General features: G+C 26.6%; 1 protein-coding gene across 1 annotated transcript; it reads left to right on the top strand.

Annotated features, from left to right (window-relative positions):
• The first annotated feature begins 12,596 nt into the window (after positions 1-12,596).
• On the top strand, positions 12,597-16,438 carry LOC114185875 (LOB domain-containing protein 18). The gene is made up of 2 exons (XM_028073816.1): positions 12,597-13,411; positions 15,928-16,438. The coding sequence occupies exons 1-2, from the start codon at positions 13,097-13,099 to the stop codon at positions 16,309-16,311; spliced, it is 699 nt and encodes a 232-aa protein (XP_027929617.1). The 5' UTR covers positions 12,597-13,096; the 3' UTR covers positions 16,312-16,438.
• Positions 16,439-18,539: the final 2,101 nt, after the last annotated feature.

Genomic DNA, 18,539 nt, shown 5'->3' with positions numbered 1-18,539 from the left:
TGAATGTTAAGAAGATGATTTCGATCTAATTCAATCTTATAAAATTAATTATCGTAAGATAATATATTAGGATTGATTTTATTTTTAATTGATATAAAAATTTTAGCATAACTCATCATGTCAAGATATATGAATATAGATATAGGATGTGAAACTAAACATCAGTGAGTTGTCGGATACTAACCTAATAACATTTAATACGATACATTTAATAAATAACAAATCTCCTAACAACAAATGATACAATAGGTGAAATAATCAACAGATCTCACTAAAATATACTATAATGCACGACTTTATATTATGTTAAAAAATAAATTTTAAACTTAATTCAATTTTACAAAACTGATTTATAAATGAAAAATTTTGTATTTATTTATATTTTATAAATTGATTTTATCTATAATAACTTTTTCCTATATGTGTATATATTTTGGGTGATTAGTTAACACATTACTATAATGATGCATAATCTTCTGATCTTAAAAGTTATAATTAATATAATGATTTGCACCAGATGAATAATTATTAGACTTTAGGTTATAGCAGCTAAGTTGCCGCATATTGAGGTAACATCCTGTAGTTGAAATGAGAAATATTGAAACTTAAATTCCGGCAAGTAATAATGATAATTATAAATTCCAAGGTGTTGTTGACCACACGAGTGGTGGATCATGGGATTCTCCTTAAACAAGAATAAAAGATTTCAACCCTTTTGCTTCTGTCTATATTTTTGTAGAGTTAGGAGAAGTCATAGGTATGCAGGTCTACTTGAAGGACACTAGTGAGACAAACTTGAAACTAATTCAAAGAATATATCTGTATCTCATGTGCTTTGGGACCATGTTGCTTCAACTACCTACATCATAATGACCTTTTCAAACATATACTTAATATTGGTTACACATGTTTGGTCTTCAAATGTGGTAAATTTATTTGAATGACTCATTATTTGTTTTATTAAATTCATTTTGTTTGACTTAATTAAGGATTGATGATTGATTGCTTAAATGAACCAAAGTGGAAACTTTATAATAACTCACAAGCTTGTTGTCAATGTGCATATTCATCAACTATTTGAATAATTATACTTGTATTACTTGTATCTCCTTTTAAAAAAATATATTTTAATTACTAAATTTTGACAATTTTCTTTTACAACATGATGTGTCATCTCTTAATTGGTTTTGAAATATTGAGGATGAAAAAAGTGGAGAAATGGATAACCATTTAGAAAATGTCACCTAAGGTTGTAAGAGAAAGTTGTTCAAATTTAGTAGTCAAAAAATTATTTTTCTTTACTTAAATGTATAATTTTTTTTATTCATATTTTAATTTTCAATAGTTATATAGAATATTAAAAAAATATATTATATTTTCGTAATTGTTAAAATGTTGTTTATGCTTTACAACTTGTTTTGTTTTACTATTTTGGATGAGTTTAGGGTTTTGATCAATTCGATGAAAATGACTAAATTATTATTATTTTTTTTAAGAAGTAGATCTAATGAATAACTCTAAAATAATAGGATCTAATTAATTTGATATTGAAATAAACTTAAAAATAGTTGCGCTAAATAGGTTATTAAAGTCTTGTATTTACAAATTTAAGGAATACAATTTTTTTAAAATTAATAAAATATATATTAAATAATATATTAGTTTGATTTTTCTACATGCACATTGATTTTTCACATATATTTTTTCTGTTGCACTAAAAAAAAAACTTTCCTTTTGAAGATCCCTTTATGTTATTGAAAAAACATCAAATTAAACATATTAATTAACTTATAAAATGTTGATCTATATGTTAGAATCATAGTGAGGATCAATATCTTTGTCTTGTAAGGTGAAACATATAACAAATGAGATTTGTGTCATGTATTGTATACGTGTCATTATTAGGATCTAATAATTATATATAGTGTCTTATGTTATACATGCAATTTCAACTTTTACTATTATGTTGATGTCCTCTCAAAGTCGTTAGGTAATTATTGTTATGCATATTGTAGATAATATTACATTAAATGATTTGATAGTTTTTTGTGTAAACTTGTTTCATTATCTTGAGCATAAACTTATTTTTCTTCCTATGTACTTAAATACTATGATTAATTTATTGAAAATTTATGTTATTAATTATCATCAAGATATATATTATTTATTATCATCAAAATTATATCTGACAAAACAATATTAATCAGCGAAGGTTAGATTATTCATAAGAGATCGCGACGTATGAAATTGTTTATGTTAGAAATCATTGTTAGAGATATTTTAAAGTTGAATTCACTAATCAATTATGATTTTTTTTTTATTATAAATATTATTTTAGATACCAACAATTTTTAATATATAAAATATATTTAAATTAATTAATATAGTGACTAATTATTTTTAACTTATAAACTTAGTTATTATTTAATATTTTTTTGTGTGGATGCTTCTCACTTACAAATCTTATTTTATTAAAAATTATTTTACACATTGTTGGTCTTATCTATTTTTTTTCATCTATACCTATTAATAAAAATAATTTATTGTACATAATTTATTACCAATTAACCTTTATTCATATATTTTATTTTATTATTTTAATATTTAAGTTTTACAACTATTTTTTAAACTCAATTTATTACTTAAAATGAAAATTTACATATGATAAAATTATAAAAAATATTTACTAAAAAAATCTTATGAATTTTTTATTTCTGAAAATGAAATAATATTTTTTATTTTACTAATTATATTAAAAATTATTTTCTTATTTCTTATCGTAATAAAAAAAATGGAAACACCTTCCAAGAGTCATTATATCCGAGTATATGTGCATGCATTTCCCATGGTCATTCATAATCAATGTATATTACTCTCTTAATATATATAACCACATATAACCAATAACCAATGGTCACTTTTTTAAATTTCAACTCTCCTCAATTGTTACAAGAAACTCATTATTTAAACATAGAAAATAGTTGGTTCATATATAATCAAAGTAACTATTTTTGAAAAAAAAAAGATAATGACGTAAAACCTTATAGAAAAAAATATTTAGGTTAATCGAAAAGTTTTTAGGCCATTAAAAATATTTAATTATCTTTTTCAGCATATTTCTCATTACAGATGCATTGTCTATTTTCTTTTATTTGGGTGATTTGGATCCAAATTAACTTACTTTTTTATTTATACATTAAAAAAAATACTTCAAAGTGAAGAACAAGTGAGTATATCTTTTTTTTTTCTTATGGGACAAAGTTGAAACTCCACAAATTTTCTCTATCATTTTGTAAAAGTGGTGGATCTTAATTAAGATTTTAGGAGAGCCAAAATAAAACAATCAAAATTTATATATTTAATTATTGTCATTAAGGCAAATATAATGAATACATAATTTAGTATAACCATAACTATATAAAGAAATAATAATTATCAATCATTTGTTCTTTAATATTTTTGAACTCATCAATAACTAAAATTTTTAACTATTTTTTTTTATAATGTAAATAAACAAATTATCAGCAAAAAATTCACCTTCCATCTTTATTCAACAATTTTGTTTTGATAATCTTCATTACAAAAAATAATTTTTCTATTATAGTAATGACTCACCTGTAACTTTTTTAACTTTTTAAGAAAAAAATTATGATTGGACAATTGAGTTAGTAGTATCATTGTTCAGAATATATGTGAAAAAGTTAAATTTGTCTTATTTTCATCTTCAAATAGTTTTCCTTTTTATCATTTTTAAAATATGAATTTGTTATTTTATTCTTCACCAATATTTTTTTTTAAGTTTAAGACTAAAGAATAATTTATCATAATCTAATAAAAAATTGAAACATAAATACTAAAATAAAAATTTATGATAATCAAGTTACAATTAAAAATCGATTATGAAAAAATACATAGTACAATATTTTTTTCCTCTATATTCCTAAAAATGAATATACAAAAAAACTCGTTAGATAAAAAATAATTTTAACTATTAAACTAATATTTCACTATCAAGTAAGATAATTTTTTTTTTTCAAGAATGGAAGAGAAGATATAAGAAATAAGAGTAGAGACAATGATTATTTTTCTCTTTAAAAATAATAAGCAAAACTAAAATATGAGAACAATATGTGAAAAACTCAAGAGACAAATAAAAAATATCTTAATAATTTTTTATTCTTTATTATAATTGATTTCAAATTTTATTATCAATTAATATTAAATATTATGATTTATAAATCAAATACAAAAAGATTTAATTTAATTTTCTTTGATTCTTGATATACTACACATGATTTAAAAAAGTTTAAATACTATATGTAATTTAAAAAGTTTCAAAATTTGTAATTACATAAATTATAAAAAAAAATCAAAATTTTTGGAAATACATAATTAAAAAAAAATTAACTACATAAATTAAAAAAAATAAAATTTTAAGGGGGCCATGGCCCCCTCTCCTATTATTCTTCGCCATTGCCATCTAGTATCCAGTTGATGTCTTAATGTTTCTTCACTTTGATGAAGCTCCTATCACGACACATGTGTGCCTGCAAGAGATACTCTGATCCTTAAGTTAGCACTAGTGATGTCAGGGATTCAGAGAATATTTTAATGCGTAATGCGTAATGAATGCATAGAATAATGTAGGGGTGGCAAAACGGGCTGGGCCCAACGGGCCAGCCCGTCAGCCCGTGCTAAAAGGAACGGGCTGGGTTGAAGATTTCAACCCGTCAGCCCGTTCTGGCCCGTCCCGTCCAGCCCGTCAACTTGACGGGCCAAAGTACGGGCTGGCCCGTCCTGGCCCGTTGGCCCGTTTTAAAAAAATAAAATAAAATAAAAATAATTAAAAAGATTAACTTTTTAGATTATATATTTTAAATGTAGAAATATATAATAGTATTGTAATTTAAATCATCACCACCTACAAATTAAGTTTGAATTATTAGTTATAATTGAATAATTTAATATGTAAATTTAATAATTATTTTAACTTATCTAATTAAAAACATTAACTAATCAATTAAAATTTAAAATAATATTTTATTTGATTAAATATGACTTTAATAATAATTTATATGTATATATAAACAAATTTAAAAAATAAAACAAATTAAAAAATTTGAAAACTAATTAAAAAAATTAAAAAAAAACTAGACGGGCCAGCCCGGCCCGGCCCGTTAGCCCGTCCTATACGGGACGGGTTGTGATTATTGGCCCGTTTCTATTTGACGGGCTGGCCCGTCCCGGCCCGTTTTTTGACGGGCCACATACGGGCCGGGCCAAAACGGGCCGGGCTGGCCCGTTTGCCACCCCTAGAATAATGTGCTATTTATACCTTTTTACTTGTGAGTCCTACCTAAAATGGGCCTTTGGACCCAAAACACCTCTTTAGCTGCTCTGAATCTGGTAAAAATGGGTGAGATTACTATAGTAACCCTTAATAGTCTTTGATAGACGACCTGTGGATTGATTGGACTGGGTACCGCATACGGTCGCATATTGATGTCTACTTATTGTGTATCAAGGGGTTCCTTAGTACAGAGTAAGCGGCTTAGCGAGTACTGACATATGCTTACTGTGTACTAAGGAGTTCCTTAGTAATAGTGAGTGGCTATGGGGTGCTGATGGTCACTTACTATGTACTAAGGTATTCCTTCGTACAAAGTAAGCGGCTTAATGAATCTTGATGACCGCTTATTCTATACTAAGAGTTCCTTAGTATAAAATAAATGGCTTGTAAGTGTTGATGGTCATGTACCAAGGGGTTCTTTAGTACAGAATAAACAGCTTAATGAGTGTTGATGACCGCTTACTCTATACTAACTAGTACAAAATAAGCGACTCAATGCTTATTGTTCATAAAGAAAAAATAACTCAAGTTTAAATAAGAAATACATTAAACTGAATTAATTACATAACATAAAAAATTATATACGTGATAAAATTATTAAAAAAAATTATTTTATGAATGTTTCTTATGATTTTTTACAAATCTAATAATTATTTTAAAATTTTTTGGGCATGTATTTGTAGTGGTCATATGTACACATATATGTGCAGGTCATTAATAATCAATTTTATTTAGCTGATAAATATAAAAGATATTATTTTTTGAGTCTCTAACGGTAAACAATAAATAATCAATATTTTGATTTTTTAAATTTGAATTATTCCGCTGATAAAAGAAACTCGTTATTTTAACATAACCATAAAATACTATTAAAATATTAGTTCATATAAAATCAAAGTAATTGAAATATATTTTTAAATAAGATAAAACTAAACTTTTAGAAAAATATTTAGATATAGAAAAGTTTATAAACCATTGGAAAATGATTTAACTAGTATTTTAACACATGTTTTTATCATGTGATGAATTGTATTTTTTTTATTTGGATCCAATTTAGTGAGTCTCGCAACAAGTAAGATTATTATACTAATATCATGTATAAATAATACTTGTTTAAAGTTAAACACATATTCATTTAACCAACTTTTACGATGGTGTTAAAACAAGTTGTCAATAAATCAAATAATCTCTAATTATTCAAATCCTAGTTGGTATCTTGGATTTGATTTTGATTTACATTTTTTCTTTCTTTAAATTTTAACTTTTAGTTTTTTTTTTTAAAAAAATTTAACTGAGTTTCATCATTATTATTCATAAAGAAAAAGAAATCAAACTCAAACTTAAAGAAATTTACCTATCAAATAAGTTAAGAAACTTTAAAAGATTAGTTTGATAAATGCAAGAGTTTTTAGACCATTTAAATAGTTATATAAACACAAAGATTATTTTTATATAAAGATTTACATATATTTTAAATATGTACAAATAAAAAAAATAGATTTAATCAATTTGATTCTTATATTTAGTCATATAATTTACTTTACTTTCTATTTATTCAATTGAATCCTAATGTGTTTTAAATAGAATTAATTTGATTATAATGTTAAATTGACCTTAACGTTATTTGAAAGGTGTTACATATCAAGATTTGGGTCATGTTCGACCTTAAGATTTCTCTAGTTTAACACATGGCAACTTTTAAATTTTGACATGTGATACATTCCAAACGGTTTGACATGTGACATTTTTCAAATATTAATTTAACAACAAAGTCTAAATTTATTATATTTAAAAAAATTTAAGACTCAATTGAGTAAAAAAAATATAGGGATCAAAGTGAATGATTAGCTAAATATAGAAACCAAAATTATTAATTAAGAAAAAAAAATATATTCTTGTTTTTTTTCTAAGTTGCATATACTCAATATGAGCAATGGTATCCAAAATCCTCTCTCTTTCTCTCTCACTCATTCACTTATACAATCCAACAAATCTGAATTAATAACCTAAAAACATGCATTCATACCAATTTACTACCATAACTTTCAAGTCTAGGCATTTTGTTTGTAAAGAAGACAAAACTAAGTGGCCGACTCAGTTGCAACAAAGAGTCATGTAATTTATCCTAAAAGTTGATAAAACAAAAATAACCATATACAATGCACTATTGATTTATTCCCACACTTAAGAAAGATTTATAATATGGACAATTTTCTTATTTAGTTTTTGTCAGCCCCTCTTAAGTTTCAACATAAATTTGTTGTGATTGAAATTAAGAAACAAATAAAATATGTATTGGCTTTCTATTTTGTTAATTACGATTTTTTTATATTTTTAATGTTGTCTTTCTATTTTTTAAATACACTGGTGTACATTGATTTTGATGTTTAAAATATTTTAAAATCTTTTTTATATGTTAAAATTAATATATTTTGTAAATGTGTCAAGTGAGTCAACCTGATTCATACGGGTGAACTCACTATGAGTTGAGCTAAAAAAGGATAAACTCAACTTGATCGACTTTCTGGTGAGTCAAAGTTTTTTTAACTTAACTTGACCTATCATGGGTTTGGTGCTTAGGGTTAGACCTGTGCAATTGATTCAAAATGTTGAGTTTGTGGTTGTGGCTTTGCCTTGAAATGTTGGACAAAGCGACATCTTTGTCAAGTGTTTAAATCTATTATGAAATGCTCATTTCAATAAGCTTGAAGCTCATCATGGTGTTGGTTCTGCAAGGGCTCCATGTCTTTATCAAACTTATCTTGCATCCTAGATATCGCATTTTGGAGATTCTCCTCATTTTATGGAGGAAAGCCTCCATAATGGGTTTTGATTGCACTAACGAGTACATGATCCATCTTAGGGTATGATGATGATGATACAATTGTTAGGTTTATAGAGGGGGTTTTATTGGGGAGATACAACACCAATGAGACCTGAGTCCAACCACATAAAACATTAACACCACTCTCAACCCAAAACCTTAAAGTAATGGGTCTTTATCCTTATATAGTGTTCTACTTTCTCATTTCTAGCCAATGTGGGACTTAAACTCACACTTGGATTCCTAACAACAATTTCATTTCTTCTAATAAGTGCAATATTGGTTGTTGTTTAGGAATTGATTTACCCGAACCTGTACTAGATGACAAATATTCTTACTATAGAGGAATATTTTCCTTTTAAGGTGAAAAGATTGAAGCTCTAAAGAGTTGAGTTGATAGTTGAAATTGATCGAAGAGGATCATCTATAGAAGATTTTCTGGTGCTAAACTCACTACAAATTTAAAGAATATTGATTGTATAGTAATTCATGAAAGAGAATTAAATGTCTACCTCCTGTAATGATATTTTGTGTTTATAGGCTTCTTAGGACCATGGGTAAAGGTTAAGAACATATTCAATTACTTATAATGCTTTAGAATGTAGGTAATTAATATTTGTGTATATCCTAGTTGATCGAATGTATGCTATCTCTATTTGTATATTCTTCTTCTAATATCTTGGCATCAGCTCTCGTATAGGATATATTTAAGGTGTAAACTTGAGCTGTCAATAAATTGAATAAGCTTTAATCACCAAAATCCTAGTTGGCACCATTATTGTTCATAAAGAAAAAGAACTGAAGCTTAAATAAGAAAGACACTCAACTCCATTAAATACTTAAAATAAAAAAGAAAATTATATATGATAAAAGTATATGGCTCTTATTTGATTTGCTCTTTTTCTTTCTTTAAATTTTAGGCTTTTTTTTTTTTTTTTACTTTAACTGAATTTCAGCATTGTTGTTCATAAGAAAACAAAACAAAAAACTCAAATTTAAATAAGAAAGACATTAAATTGAATTAACTACTTAAAATAAAATATTATATATGATAAAATTATAAAAAAATATTATTTTATAAATGTTTGTTAAGAATTTTTTTAAATATAATATTTAAATTTTTTTAATCATAATAAAAACAAATTTGTTATTATAATAAAAAAGTGGAAAGACATGTTGTGCATGTGTTTCTAGTGATCATTATATGCATGTATGTGTGCATATTATATACACGTATGTGTGCATGTATTTTCGGTGGTCATTAATAATAAAGATAAAAGATATCATTCTTTGAGTCTCTAACCGCAAATAACTACTAATCAATTTTGACGTTTTACATTTTAATTGTCTTCTAATTCTAATACCGACAAAAGAAATTCATTATTTAAACATAAACCGAAAAAACATTCAAAAAGTTGCTTCATATCAAATCAGAGTAACCGAAATGTATTTTTAAATAAGATGACGTTAAACTTAAAAGAAAAATATTTAGATAAATAAAAAAGTTTATAGACCATTGAAAAGTGATTTAACTAGTTTTTAACACATATTTTCATAATGGGATGAATTACCATTTTTTTTATTTGGATCCTATTTAGCTTATTTTTTTCATTTATATGACAAAAGAATATACTTTAAAGTGAAGAACAAGCAAGTGTTATTTTTAACAAATGAAGTTATTATTCCAATAGTTTCTCTAAGTAATACTTGTTTAAAGTTAAACATGTCCATTTAGCTAACTTTTATGTGTAATGGTATTATTCCAATTTAGTTAAACATGTCCATTTAGTTAACTTGTTTAGAGTTATTATTCCAATCTTTCAAAATTTCACTATTGTTCATAAAGAAAAAGAACTCAAACTTAGAAAAAAAATTTAAACAACTTGATCACAATCAATATGTTAGTAACGGAAATTTACCTATCAAACAAGTTAACAAACTTTAAAAGATTGGTTTGATAAACAATGCACAAGTTTTTAGACCATTTAAATAGTTTTATAGACACAAGAGATTATTTTCATATGAAGATTTAAATATATTTCAATATGCACAAATATTAAAAATTCAATATGCACAAATATTAAAAATAAAATGTTTAATTTCTCATTTAATTTTTATATTTAGACATATGATTTACTTTATTTCCTATATTTTTTTTAATTAATTGAGTCTTAATATGTTTTAAATAAAATCATTTTGATTTCTTAATGTTAATACCATTTGAAAGATGTCATATGTCTAAATTTGAGTCATCTTTTATCTTGAGACTCTTATAGTTTAACCCGTGACACCTTTTAAATTTTAACATATGATGTCTTCCAAATGATTTGACACATAACATCTTTCAACATTAATTTAACATAAGAGACCAAATTGATTATATTTAAAAAATATTAAGACTCAGTTAAATAATATATATATATATATATATATATATATATATATATATATATAAATGAATGATAGCTTAAATATAAAAATTAAATTTTAAATTAAGCAAAATAAAACTAATACCCTTGTTTCTCTAAGTTGCATATATTCAATATCAGCAATGGTATCAAAAGTCATCTTTGTCTCTTTCTCTCTCACTTGTTCACTTATGCAACCCAACAAATATGAATTAATGACCTAAACACATGCATTCATACCAATTTAGTACCATAACTTTCAAGTTTAAGCATTTTGGCATTTTGTTTATGAAGAAGACAAACCTAAGTGGCCGACTCAATTACAACAAAAAGTCGTGTAATTTACCCAAGTAAAAGTTGATAGAACAAACTAACCATAGAATGCACTATTAATTTATTCCCACACCTAAGAAATATTTTTAATTTGCACAATTTCCTTATTTAGTCTTAATCGGTGCCTCTCAAGTTTGAACAAAAATTGTTGTGATTGAACTTAAGAAACAAATAAAAGAAATATTGAATTTGGATTTTTTTTTAAATTTTTAATGTTATCTTTCTATTTTCGAAATACATTAATGTATATTGATTTTGAAGTTTTAAAATATATTAAATTTTTTTTTAATATGTTAAAATTAATGTATTTTGTAAAGGTGTCACAATAATCAAGTTGATTCATAGTAGATTGCGGTAAAGATAGATAAACTCAATTTGACTTATTTTTTAGTGAGTTAAAAATTTTGTAACCCGACACGACTCATCTTGGGGTTGGTAGGTTAGATGGGTTAGCTCATTTAAGAGCTTTTTTTTTCTTTCATACAATCAATGGATTGACTTGATTAATTGGAGAAAGACAATATTGTTCTATTTTGAAAGAAAAAAGTAATGATTAACAAAACATGAGTTAATAATTATATAATAACGTAACATGTTAAAAAGTCATTTTTAATAAAACATATGGGTATAACATTTATATAAATGATAAATTTGGTCTCAAATTGGAGAGATAATATTGCCCTATTTTAAAAGAAAAGGGGACAAAATTGAATCAAAGAGACATAGGTAGGGGTTAAATTGAATCAAAAAGACATATATAACATATATAAGGACTAAATTAAAATAAAGACAATGACACTTGAGAGTGACACCGACACATGGCAATGTCTTATCACGTGACGCTGACAGTACCACATATCACAACAGAGACCTCACATTGACACGTGGTAACAAAATTTTTTGAAAAAAAAAATTAAAAATTATAAAAACTTAAAAAACCACATATTGACACATGACATGTCGTTAACACCGTTGGTGATTTTTTTTTCTAAAAGAGATCTAATTGAGACACTTTTTCAAAAGTTGGGATACAATTGAAACCGTTTTAAAAATAAGGACCAAGTTAAGACACCCCTACCAAAGTGGAGATCATCCAAGTAATTAAATCTACATTCAAAGTACTAATTTATTTCATCAAACATGATTATAAAGATATATATATAATACTTTAAAATTAAAGTGTCAAACAAATAAATTAAACATTCAAACTATTTAATATTATTGAACAATATTATAATATTTAAAAAAATTAAAATGTCAACTTGTATAATTAAAAATAGTAAATAATTATGATAAAAAACTTATGAAAAAATGATAAAATAGTAATAAAAAAATCGTTGTTGATAAATTAGTGATTAACCTGCCTTGAACTTTGTTTAATCATTTAATTTAAATTAAATGATCGAATTCCGTTTAATCCACATTTATAATTGATTTTTTTCTTCGATCTAATCCGTCTCAAACCCGTAGTTAGGTCATGAATTTTAATGTTTTGAAGTCACAACAATGACAACACCAAATTATCATCAGCTCTATTGTTTTTCTCCACATAAAAACAAAATAATGCAAATCAGCACATTCTCTCTCATGTTATATCATATTATAAACGCGTAAAAATAACAAAAAAATTTGTTCTCATTAGCTTGGCTCGGTTACAAAACCCTCTTTTATGATTACATCATCTCTTGGTCCAAATTCAAAGCTTCCTCTCCCAACACATACCTTTGCACTCACATGATAACAACTAGGGGAAGTCTCAAAAGTGTGTGTGTTTCGGAGAGAGAGCATGTTTGTGTGTTGAATGAATTCACGATCACGAGAGGAACGAAGACAAAAGAGGGAAAAAGGTGAAGAAGTTTTGAGGGTAATTGTGAGCAAAGAAGCCATAGCTAGCCACCTTATACCTCATGTTTTTCTTCACGCAAACAGCTAAATGTGGATGTTAAGCCTTTGCTCCCTCGCGTGCCTTTTAAGACTTCTTCTTTCCTATTAAATCCCCTCATTAAATCTCCCTAACCCCACCAAACGTATCCTACCTAAATTCTTCCTCACAACACTCCACCCTTCTTCTTCTTCTTCTCTTCCTCTTTCCACCAAACACACTTCACCCCTCTCACAAAATCCTCTCTCCATAACCTAATCATTCCCATACCCTTCTCACCTATATAATTTTACTCCAACATGAGCATGAGCAGTGGTAGTGGCGGCAGCGGCGGTGGCAGCAGTACTGGTAGCCCTTGTGGGGCTTGCAAGTTCCTCAGGAGGAAATGCATTCCGGGTTGTATCTTTGCTCCGTATTTTGATGCGGAACAAGGTACAACCCATTTTGCCACTGTGCACAAGGTTTTTGGGGCTAGCAACGTGTCCAAGCTTCTCCTTAGCATTCCTGTGCATAAGAGGCTTGATGCTGTCATCACCATTTGTTATGAAGCACAATCACGCCTCAGAGATCCTGTTTACGGCTGTGTTTCGCACATCTTTGCCCTTCAGCAACAGGTAAACTATTGATTTTGATTATAACTCTAACTCTTGATTGAATTATATATGATCAACCATGGTTTCTTAATGTGTGTTTTTGGCATGTGCATTATATATGTCAATTAATTGCTTGCTTTTAATTTGGCTACCTGAATTATCAGTTTTCAATTTCTTCTCCCCAACACTAACCTAACCAGGTGAATCACTTCAATCGGTATGCTTTCAAGACGTTTTCTATTGACTGTAGAATGAGAATCATATCAGAAATTAGAAAATTATCAGATTGAGAGTGTTGAGTTTTTTTTAGACTTTCTGTTTCTAGAAACCGTAAATTAAACATATTATATATATATATATATATATATATATATATATATATATAAATATATGTATGTATATAATATATGTGTATGTATATAATATATATGTATGAATGGATGTATGACTGACTCATGTAACGTTCCAGTTTATTTTGTTTGTTTGCTGGCCAATAAAGTGAAACCTAAGAAAAGCCTAGTTTTATAATGTTCACATAACACCACTCCGCCATGGTTTTCAATCTCATTGTATTCTCAAAACAATGAAAAAGAAAGAAACCAGTTTTTGTTTTAGTTTTTTTTATTATTATTAAATATGATTTTAGTCTATAAATTTTATCATTTTATTATATATTTTAGTTTTTAAACTTTTAAAACGAATATATATAATTTTTCAAACCTAATTACGTTATTTTTTTATGCGTCAAACTGCATTTCAAAATGATGTTTGAGTCCATGATATTTGATATATTCTGACTCAAATATTAATAAAAATATCATTTAATACCTAAAATAATTAATGAAACAGAAATAAGAGAAACATCATTTCTATTTATTTTTAAAATTTTGAGATTTAAAATGTATTAAAATTTAGAATATAAATAAATTTCAATAATTTTATATCCATGTTTGAAGACAACAAATATATTTAATAAATTTTTTATATGAAATCAGTTTGGCTACAGTTTATGATGAAGCCGCTGGGAAAAGGGACCCATCTGTGTATTTTTTTTAGTTTCTTTTTCTCTTGTGGCTCCGATCCTTCAAGTGAAGGAGAAGAAAAGATTAGCATGCATTGTAGTAGAAGAAGTAGTAGCTTGTGGTTTTGTGCGCTGAGAAAGAAAGGTGAGGTTTGAGGAAAGTAAGGGTAGGGTTTGGAAGGCATGGAAATAAGGGAGACAGTTTGAATGCATTTCAGTTAATTCCTTAACTCTTATTTGATTAACAAATGATGTTGGTCGGCTGTTACACAAATGCCATGGGCCATTACCTCCTTGCTTCTTGCAGCTTTTGGGGAACTGGTCGGTTAGTTCAACCCTTCAACCCAATTTCATACACATAATTTAAATAAACCTTTTTTTTTTGTCTATATATATCTTTTCATAAAATCACCTTCGCAAATCAATCTAATATATATTCATATCTTTAGTAAAATTTAGATTATGAAATCTTAACATCTCAAATTTTCTCCACCATTTTTTTTTCTATATGCATAGCCTGTGTTAATTAACTATAGCATGTGTTCTGTAAAATGTATATAATAATACATTTTTTTTAACTACAGTGCTCATAAAAACTTACTAGCTAAATTGAAATAATTTTAACCTAATGATAAAAATGTCGAACTTTATTTGACAATTGGACAAAATTATAAGCTTGTTCAGAAGACTATTTACATTATTGTGAATGCACGATGCTAATACTTTCTTTTGATTTTGATAATTAAGTTTTGGAATTACACATATTAATCCACTAATTCTTTGATTATTTAAGATTTTCTAGTAGCGTAGAATATGGTTTCGTAGAAGGAAGTTTTTGTTCCTTTTGCAGTAGTCTACCTAGGATTATATTTTCTTTTCATCTCACCTTTGCCGTAACAGAGTAGGAAAAGAAATAAGTTATAAATAATTTTTTGTTGAGTTTCTAGAAAATTTATATAAAAATGTTAAAAAAGTATGCTTACCATTTCTCAAATGGAATTAATGTATTTTTGTCTCTCTCTCTCCATATATATCTGTTCTAAAATAATTAGCTCATATTTATGTTGTTAGTATTGAAATTATTTCATTATTGTTATTTATAGAATCTATGAATTTCTGATTTTTAAAAGAACCATATATTGTTTTCTTCCTTCAAGTTTAATCATGTTTATTTATGTATCTTTTGGAAGTACCTTTGTTTGTACAAAACTCTTGCTTGTACATTTTCTAGAAGTTTGTTTAAAGTTACCGTGTTGATACTTGTATTATGTTTTCCTTAATTAGTCTTAATCCTACTCGGGATCCTCACCTTTTTTTATCCATAATTACTAAATTAATTAGAAAACGCGACATAGATTGAAAATTACGTATTTCATTTATAAATAATTCTATCTTTCTCTATTTTTCCATTTGAAGAAAAAGTTATAAAATAATTCTATCTTTCATTTATAAAATAAAATCATAATTTATTCAATGAGTTACAATGTTCTAACATTTTTTTTTGTTCTACATAAAGGTGGTGAGCTTGCAAGCAGAACTCTCATACCTACAAGGCCACCTTGCCCAGATGGAGGTACCTCATCCGCCGCAACCTCCTCCGTCTCAACCGGCGACGGCACTGCGATTCTCAATGGCTGATTTGCCGTCGGCGGCGACCGGAGTGATGGCGCCGGCCACCACTTATGACTTGTCTTCACTTTTTGATCCGACGGGGCAAATTTCATGGGCCATGCAACATAGGGCCATTGACCCACGTCAATACGTGGCTGCTCCTCCGTCAAGTTCTACTAGGGCTGACGTGGAAGCAGTGGCACGTGACCTTCCTCGTAGGCACGGGTCTCCACCATCACCTCCTGCTTCAAGCTCCAATGCTTCACCATCTCTATCTCTTTCCAAATGATCAAACATGTTTTCGGTCTCTGAATGAACTAGTTATTATTATTTTTCTTTAATTTGGTTGCTACATTGGAAATTAGACTAGCAAAGGGATCTTCAACTATTTATTTAATATAATAACTATGATTATATTTGTATATGATTGTTGTTTTCTTTTATCTTTTATTTTTGCGTTGCAGTGGATTTACTAAGATGCACATGAATTGCTTCCTGGTTTTCATTCAGTGGATTTCATTATATTGAGTTTTTTTTTTTTTTCTCGAGTTATTGAGTTCCGAATTCGTTGTCGAGTTTGAGTAGGAGAAATTGCAGGAAATCTAAAAACTTTGGATTTTGATGGCATCAAAGTGCTCATATCAGTGATTGATCTCTTGATGCCACAAGGTATGTGACTGTGACTGTAAGCATGATTTTATTGGAAATTTTAATTTCGTCTTTGTTACTCAACTTTCACTTTCACCCTGACATTTTAACGTATTTTAGATTGGCTAGGGAATTTGTAGTTAAAAGGGTGTTTTCTCTATTACGAAAAATTAAAAGGAAAAACTTATTAAGTGATGAAAAGATTAAGAACATGAGAATAAAACAGAGTGGAATGTTATTCTTTTAGTACACTCAATAAGTTTGACATTGCTTAGGAGTCAATGTCAAGTGTAGTTTATATACTTCTTTCTCCTTCCACCTTTCGAGGTGTCTTTTAAAGACAAAATAGTGATGAAATTTCATGTTCTAAAGTGGACAATACTTCGGGAACGTGATAATTATTCATAATTTATAGTCAAAGTTGAGGCCGTGGTGGTTATTCATAACTTGAGGTCAAACAAAGTTTATATACTTCTTATTTTTTCCACTTTCTGATGCCTTTTAAGGACAAAACTATGACGGAGTTCTATCCTTCAAAGCGGAGAATACTTCGGGAAGTACATTGATCCTAATTTATATTTTCAAGTACCAAATTTTCTACATAAATTAAACATTTTTAACTATGAGTATCCATTCCTTGTAAAATAATATGTTTGTTTGAATTTTCATTAGAAGAATCTTTTATATCAGAATTATATTATAGTCGTTTGAGTTGAACACCAAATAAAATATCGACTTTGATATTAGTGATAATTTTCTTAAGAAAAAATTATCAATAAATGTATGGATATTTTTTTCTTATAAGATATTCATTTTTTTTCATTTTTACTTAATACCAAACTTAAATCCATATTTAAATTTATATATATATATATATATATATATATATATATATATATATATATATATAAAATGGATGTCATGAGTTACATATAACCACAAGCATGATTGATCCAAGTTTGGTGAAACCGTTAATTGTTTGTACTAGGGCTTCTTTTTTTTTTTTTTATAGGCTAAATAAAATCATATGAATAAAGTCTTTTACAGTATTATCATTTGCATTTAAACTGAGCAAAGATCCATTTCATATTTAGGGTGTTTTTTCTTTTTTCTTAAATATTTTGAGCTTGGATTTGTTGTTAAATAGATTTAAAAAGTTTAAATTTGCTGCATAGTGTGATTTGATTATTTTTTTTCTTCCTCAAATAAATTAGTATCTCTTATACATTTATGTACAAATCATAAAATCCGATTAGAGGTTACTCCGATATTGGGAACGACGTTCAAACAATAGTTCAATCATTGAAGTTTACAAATTCGTCTTAAAGTTTGAAATAAATGATTAAGATATCTAATAATCGAAAATACTAATTTATAAACGGATTCACACTAATTAATATGTCTTTTATTATTATTGAATTTATAATTTTTTTTATCTATTTTGTAGATATTATTGATTTATCTTTTCTAATTTGAATATATGATTTTTTTTCTTTTAATTTTAATAAATGATACTTTTAATATTTATTTTAAATTATTTAGATACAAAATTTCTAATATATTTAAATAAATAGAAAGTTACAATATTAACTTAAATAAATAATTTATATTATAACTCAAATTTTTATTTGTCATTATCAAATAGTTTTATCACTATTAAACAATTTAAAATATTATTAAATCACAAAATTTCATTACAAAATTTCTTAAAAGATAAAAAATAATTATAAAATGTTATTTTATTATCAACTGCAATTCAATTAAATGTATTATTTGATATGTTACATGATTATTCTAATAAGATAATTTCAATATTGAATAAGTTTTTAAGATTTTATTGATAATCTACGCTAATAAATTCTACAAATT

The sequence above is a fragment of the Vigna unguiculata genome, chromosome 5, assembly GCF_004118075.2.
Source record: "Vigna unguiculata cultivar IT97K-499-35 chromosome 5, ASM411807v1, whole genome shotgun sequence".
Lineage (NCBI taxonomy): Eukaryota > Viridiplantae > Streptophyta > Magnoliopsida > Fabales > Fabaceae > Vigna > Vigna unguiculata.
Note: the sequence above shows the minus strand (reverse complement) of the source record. Positions and strands in the feature narration are given on the sequence as shown.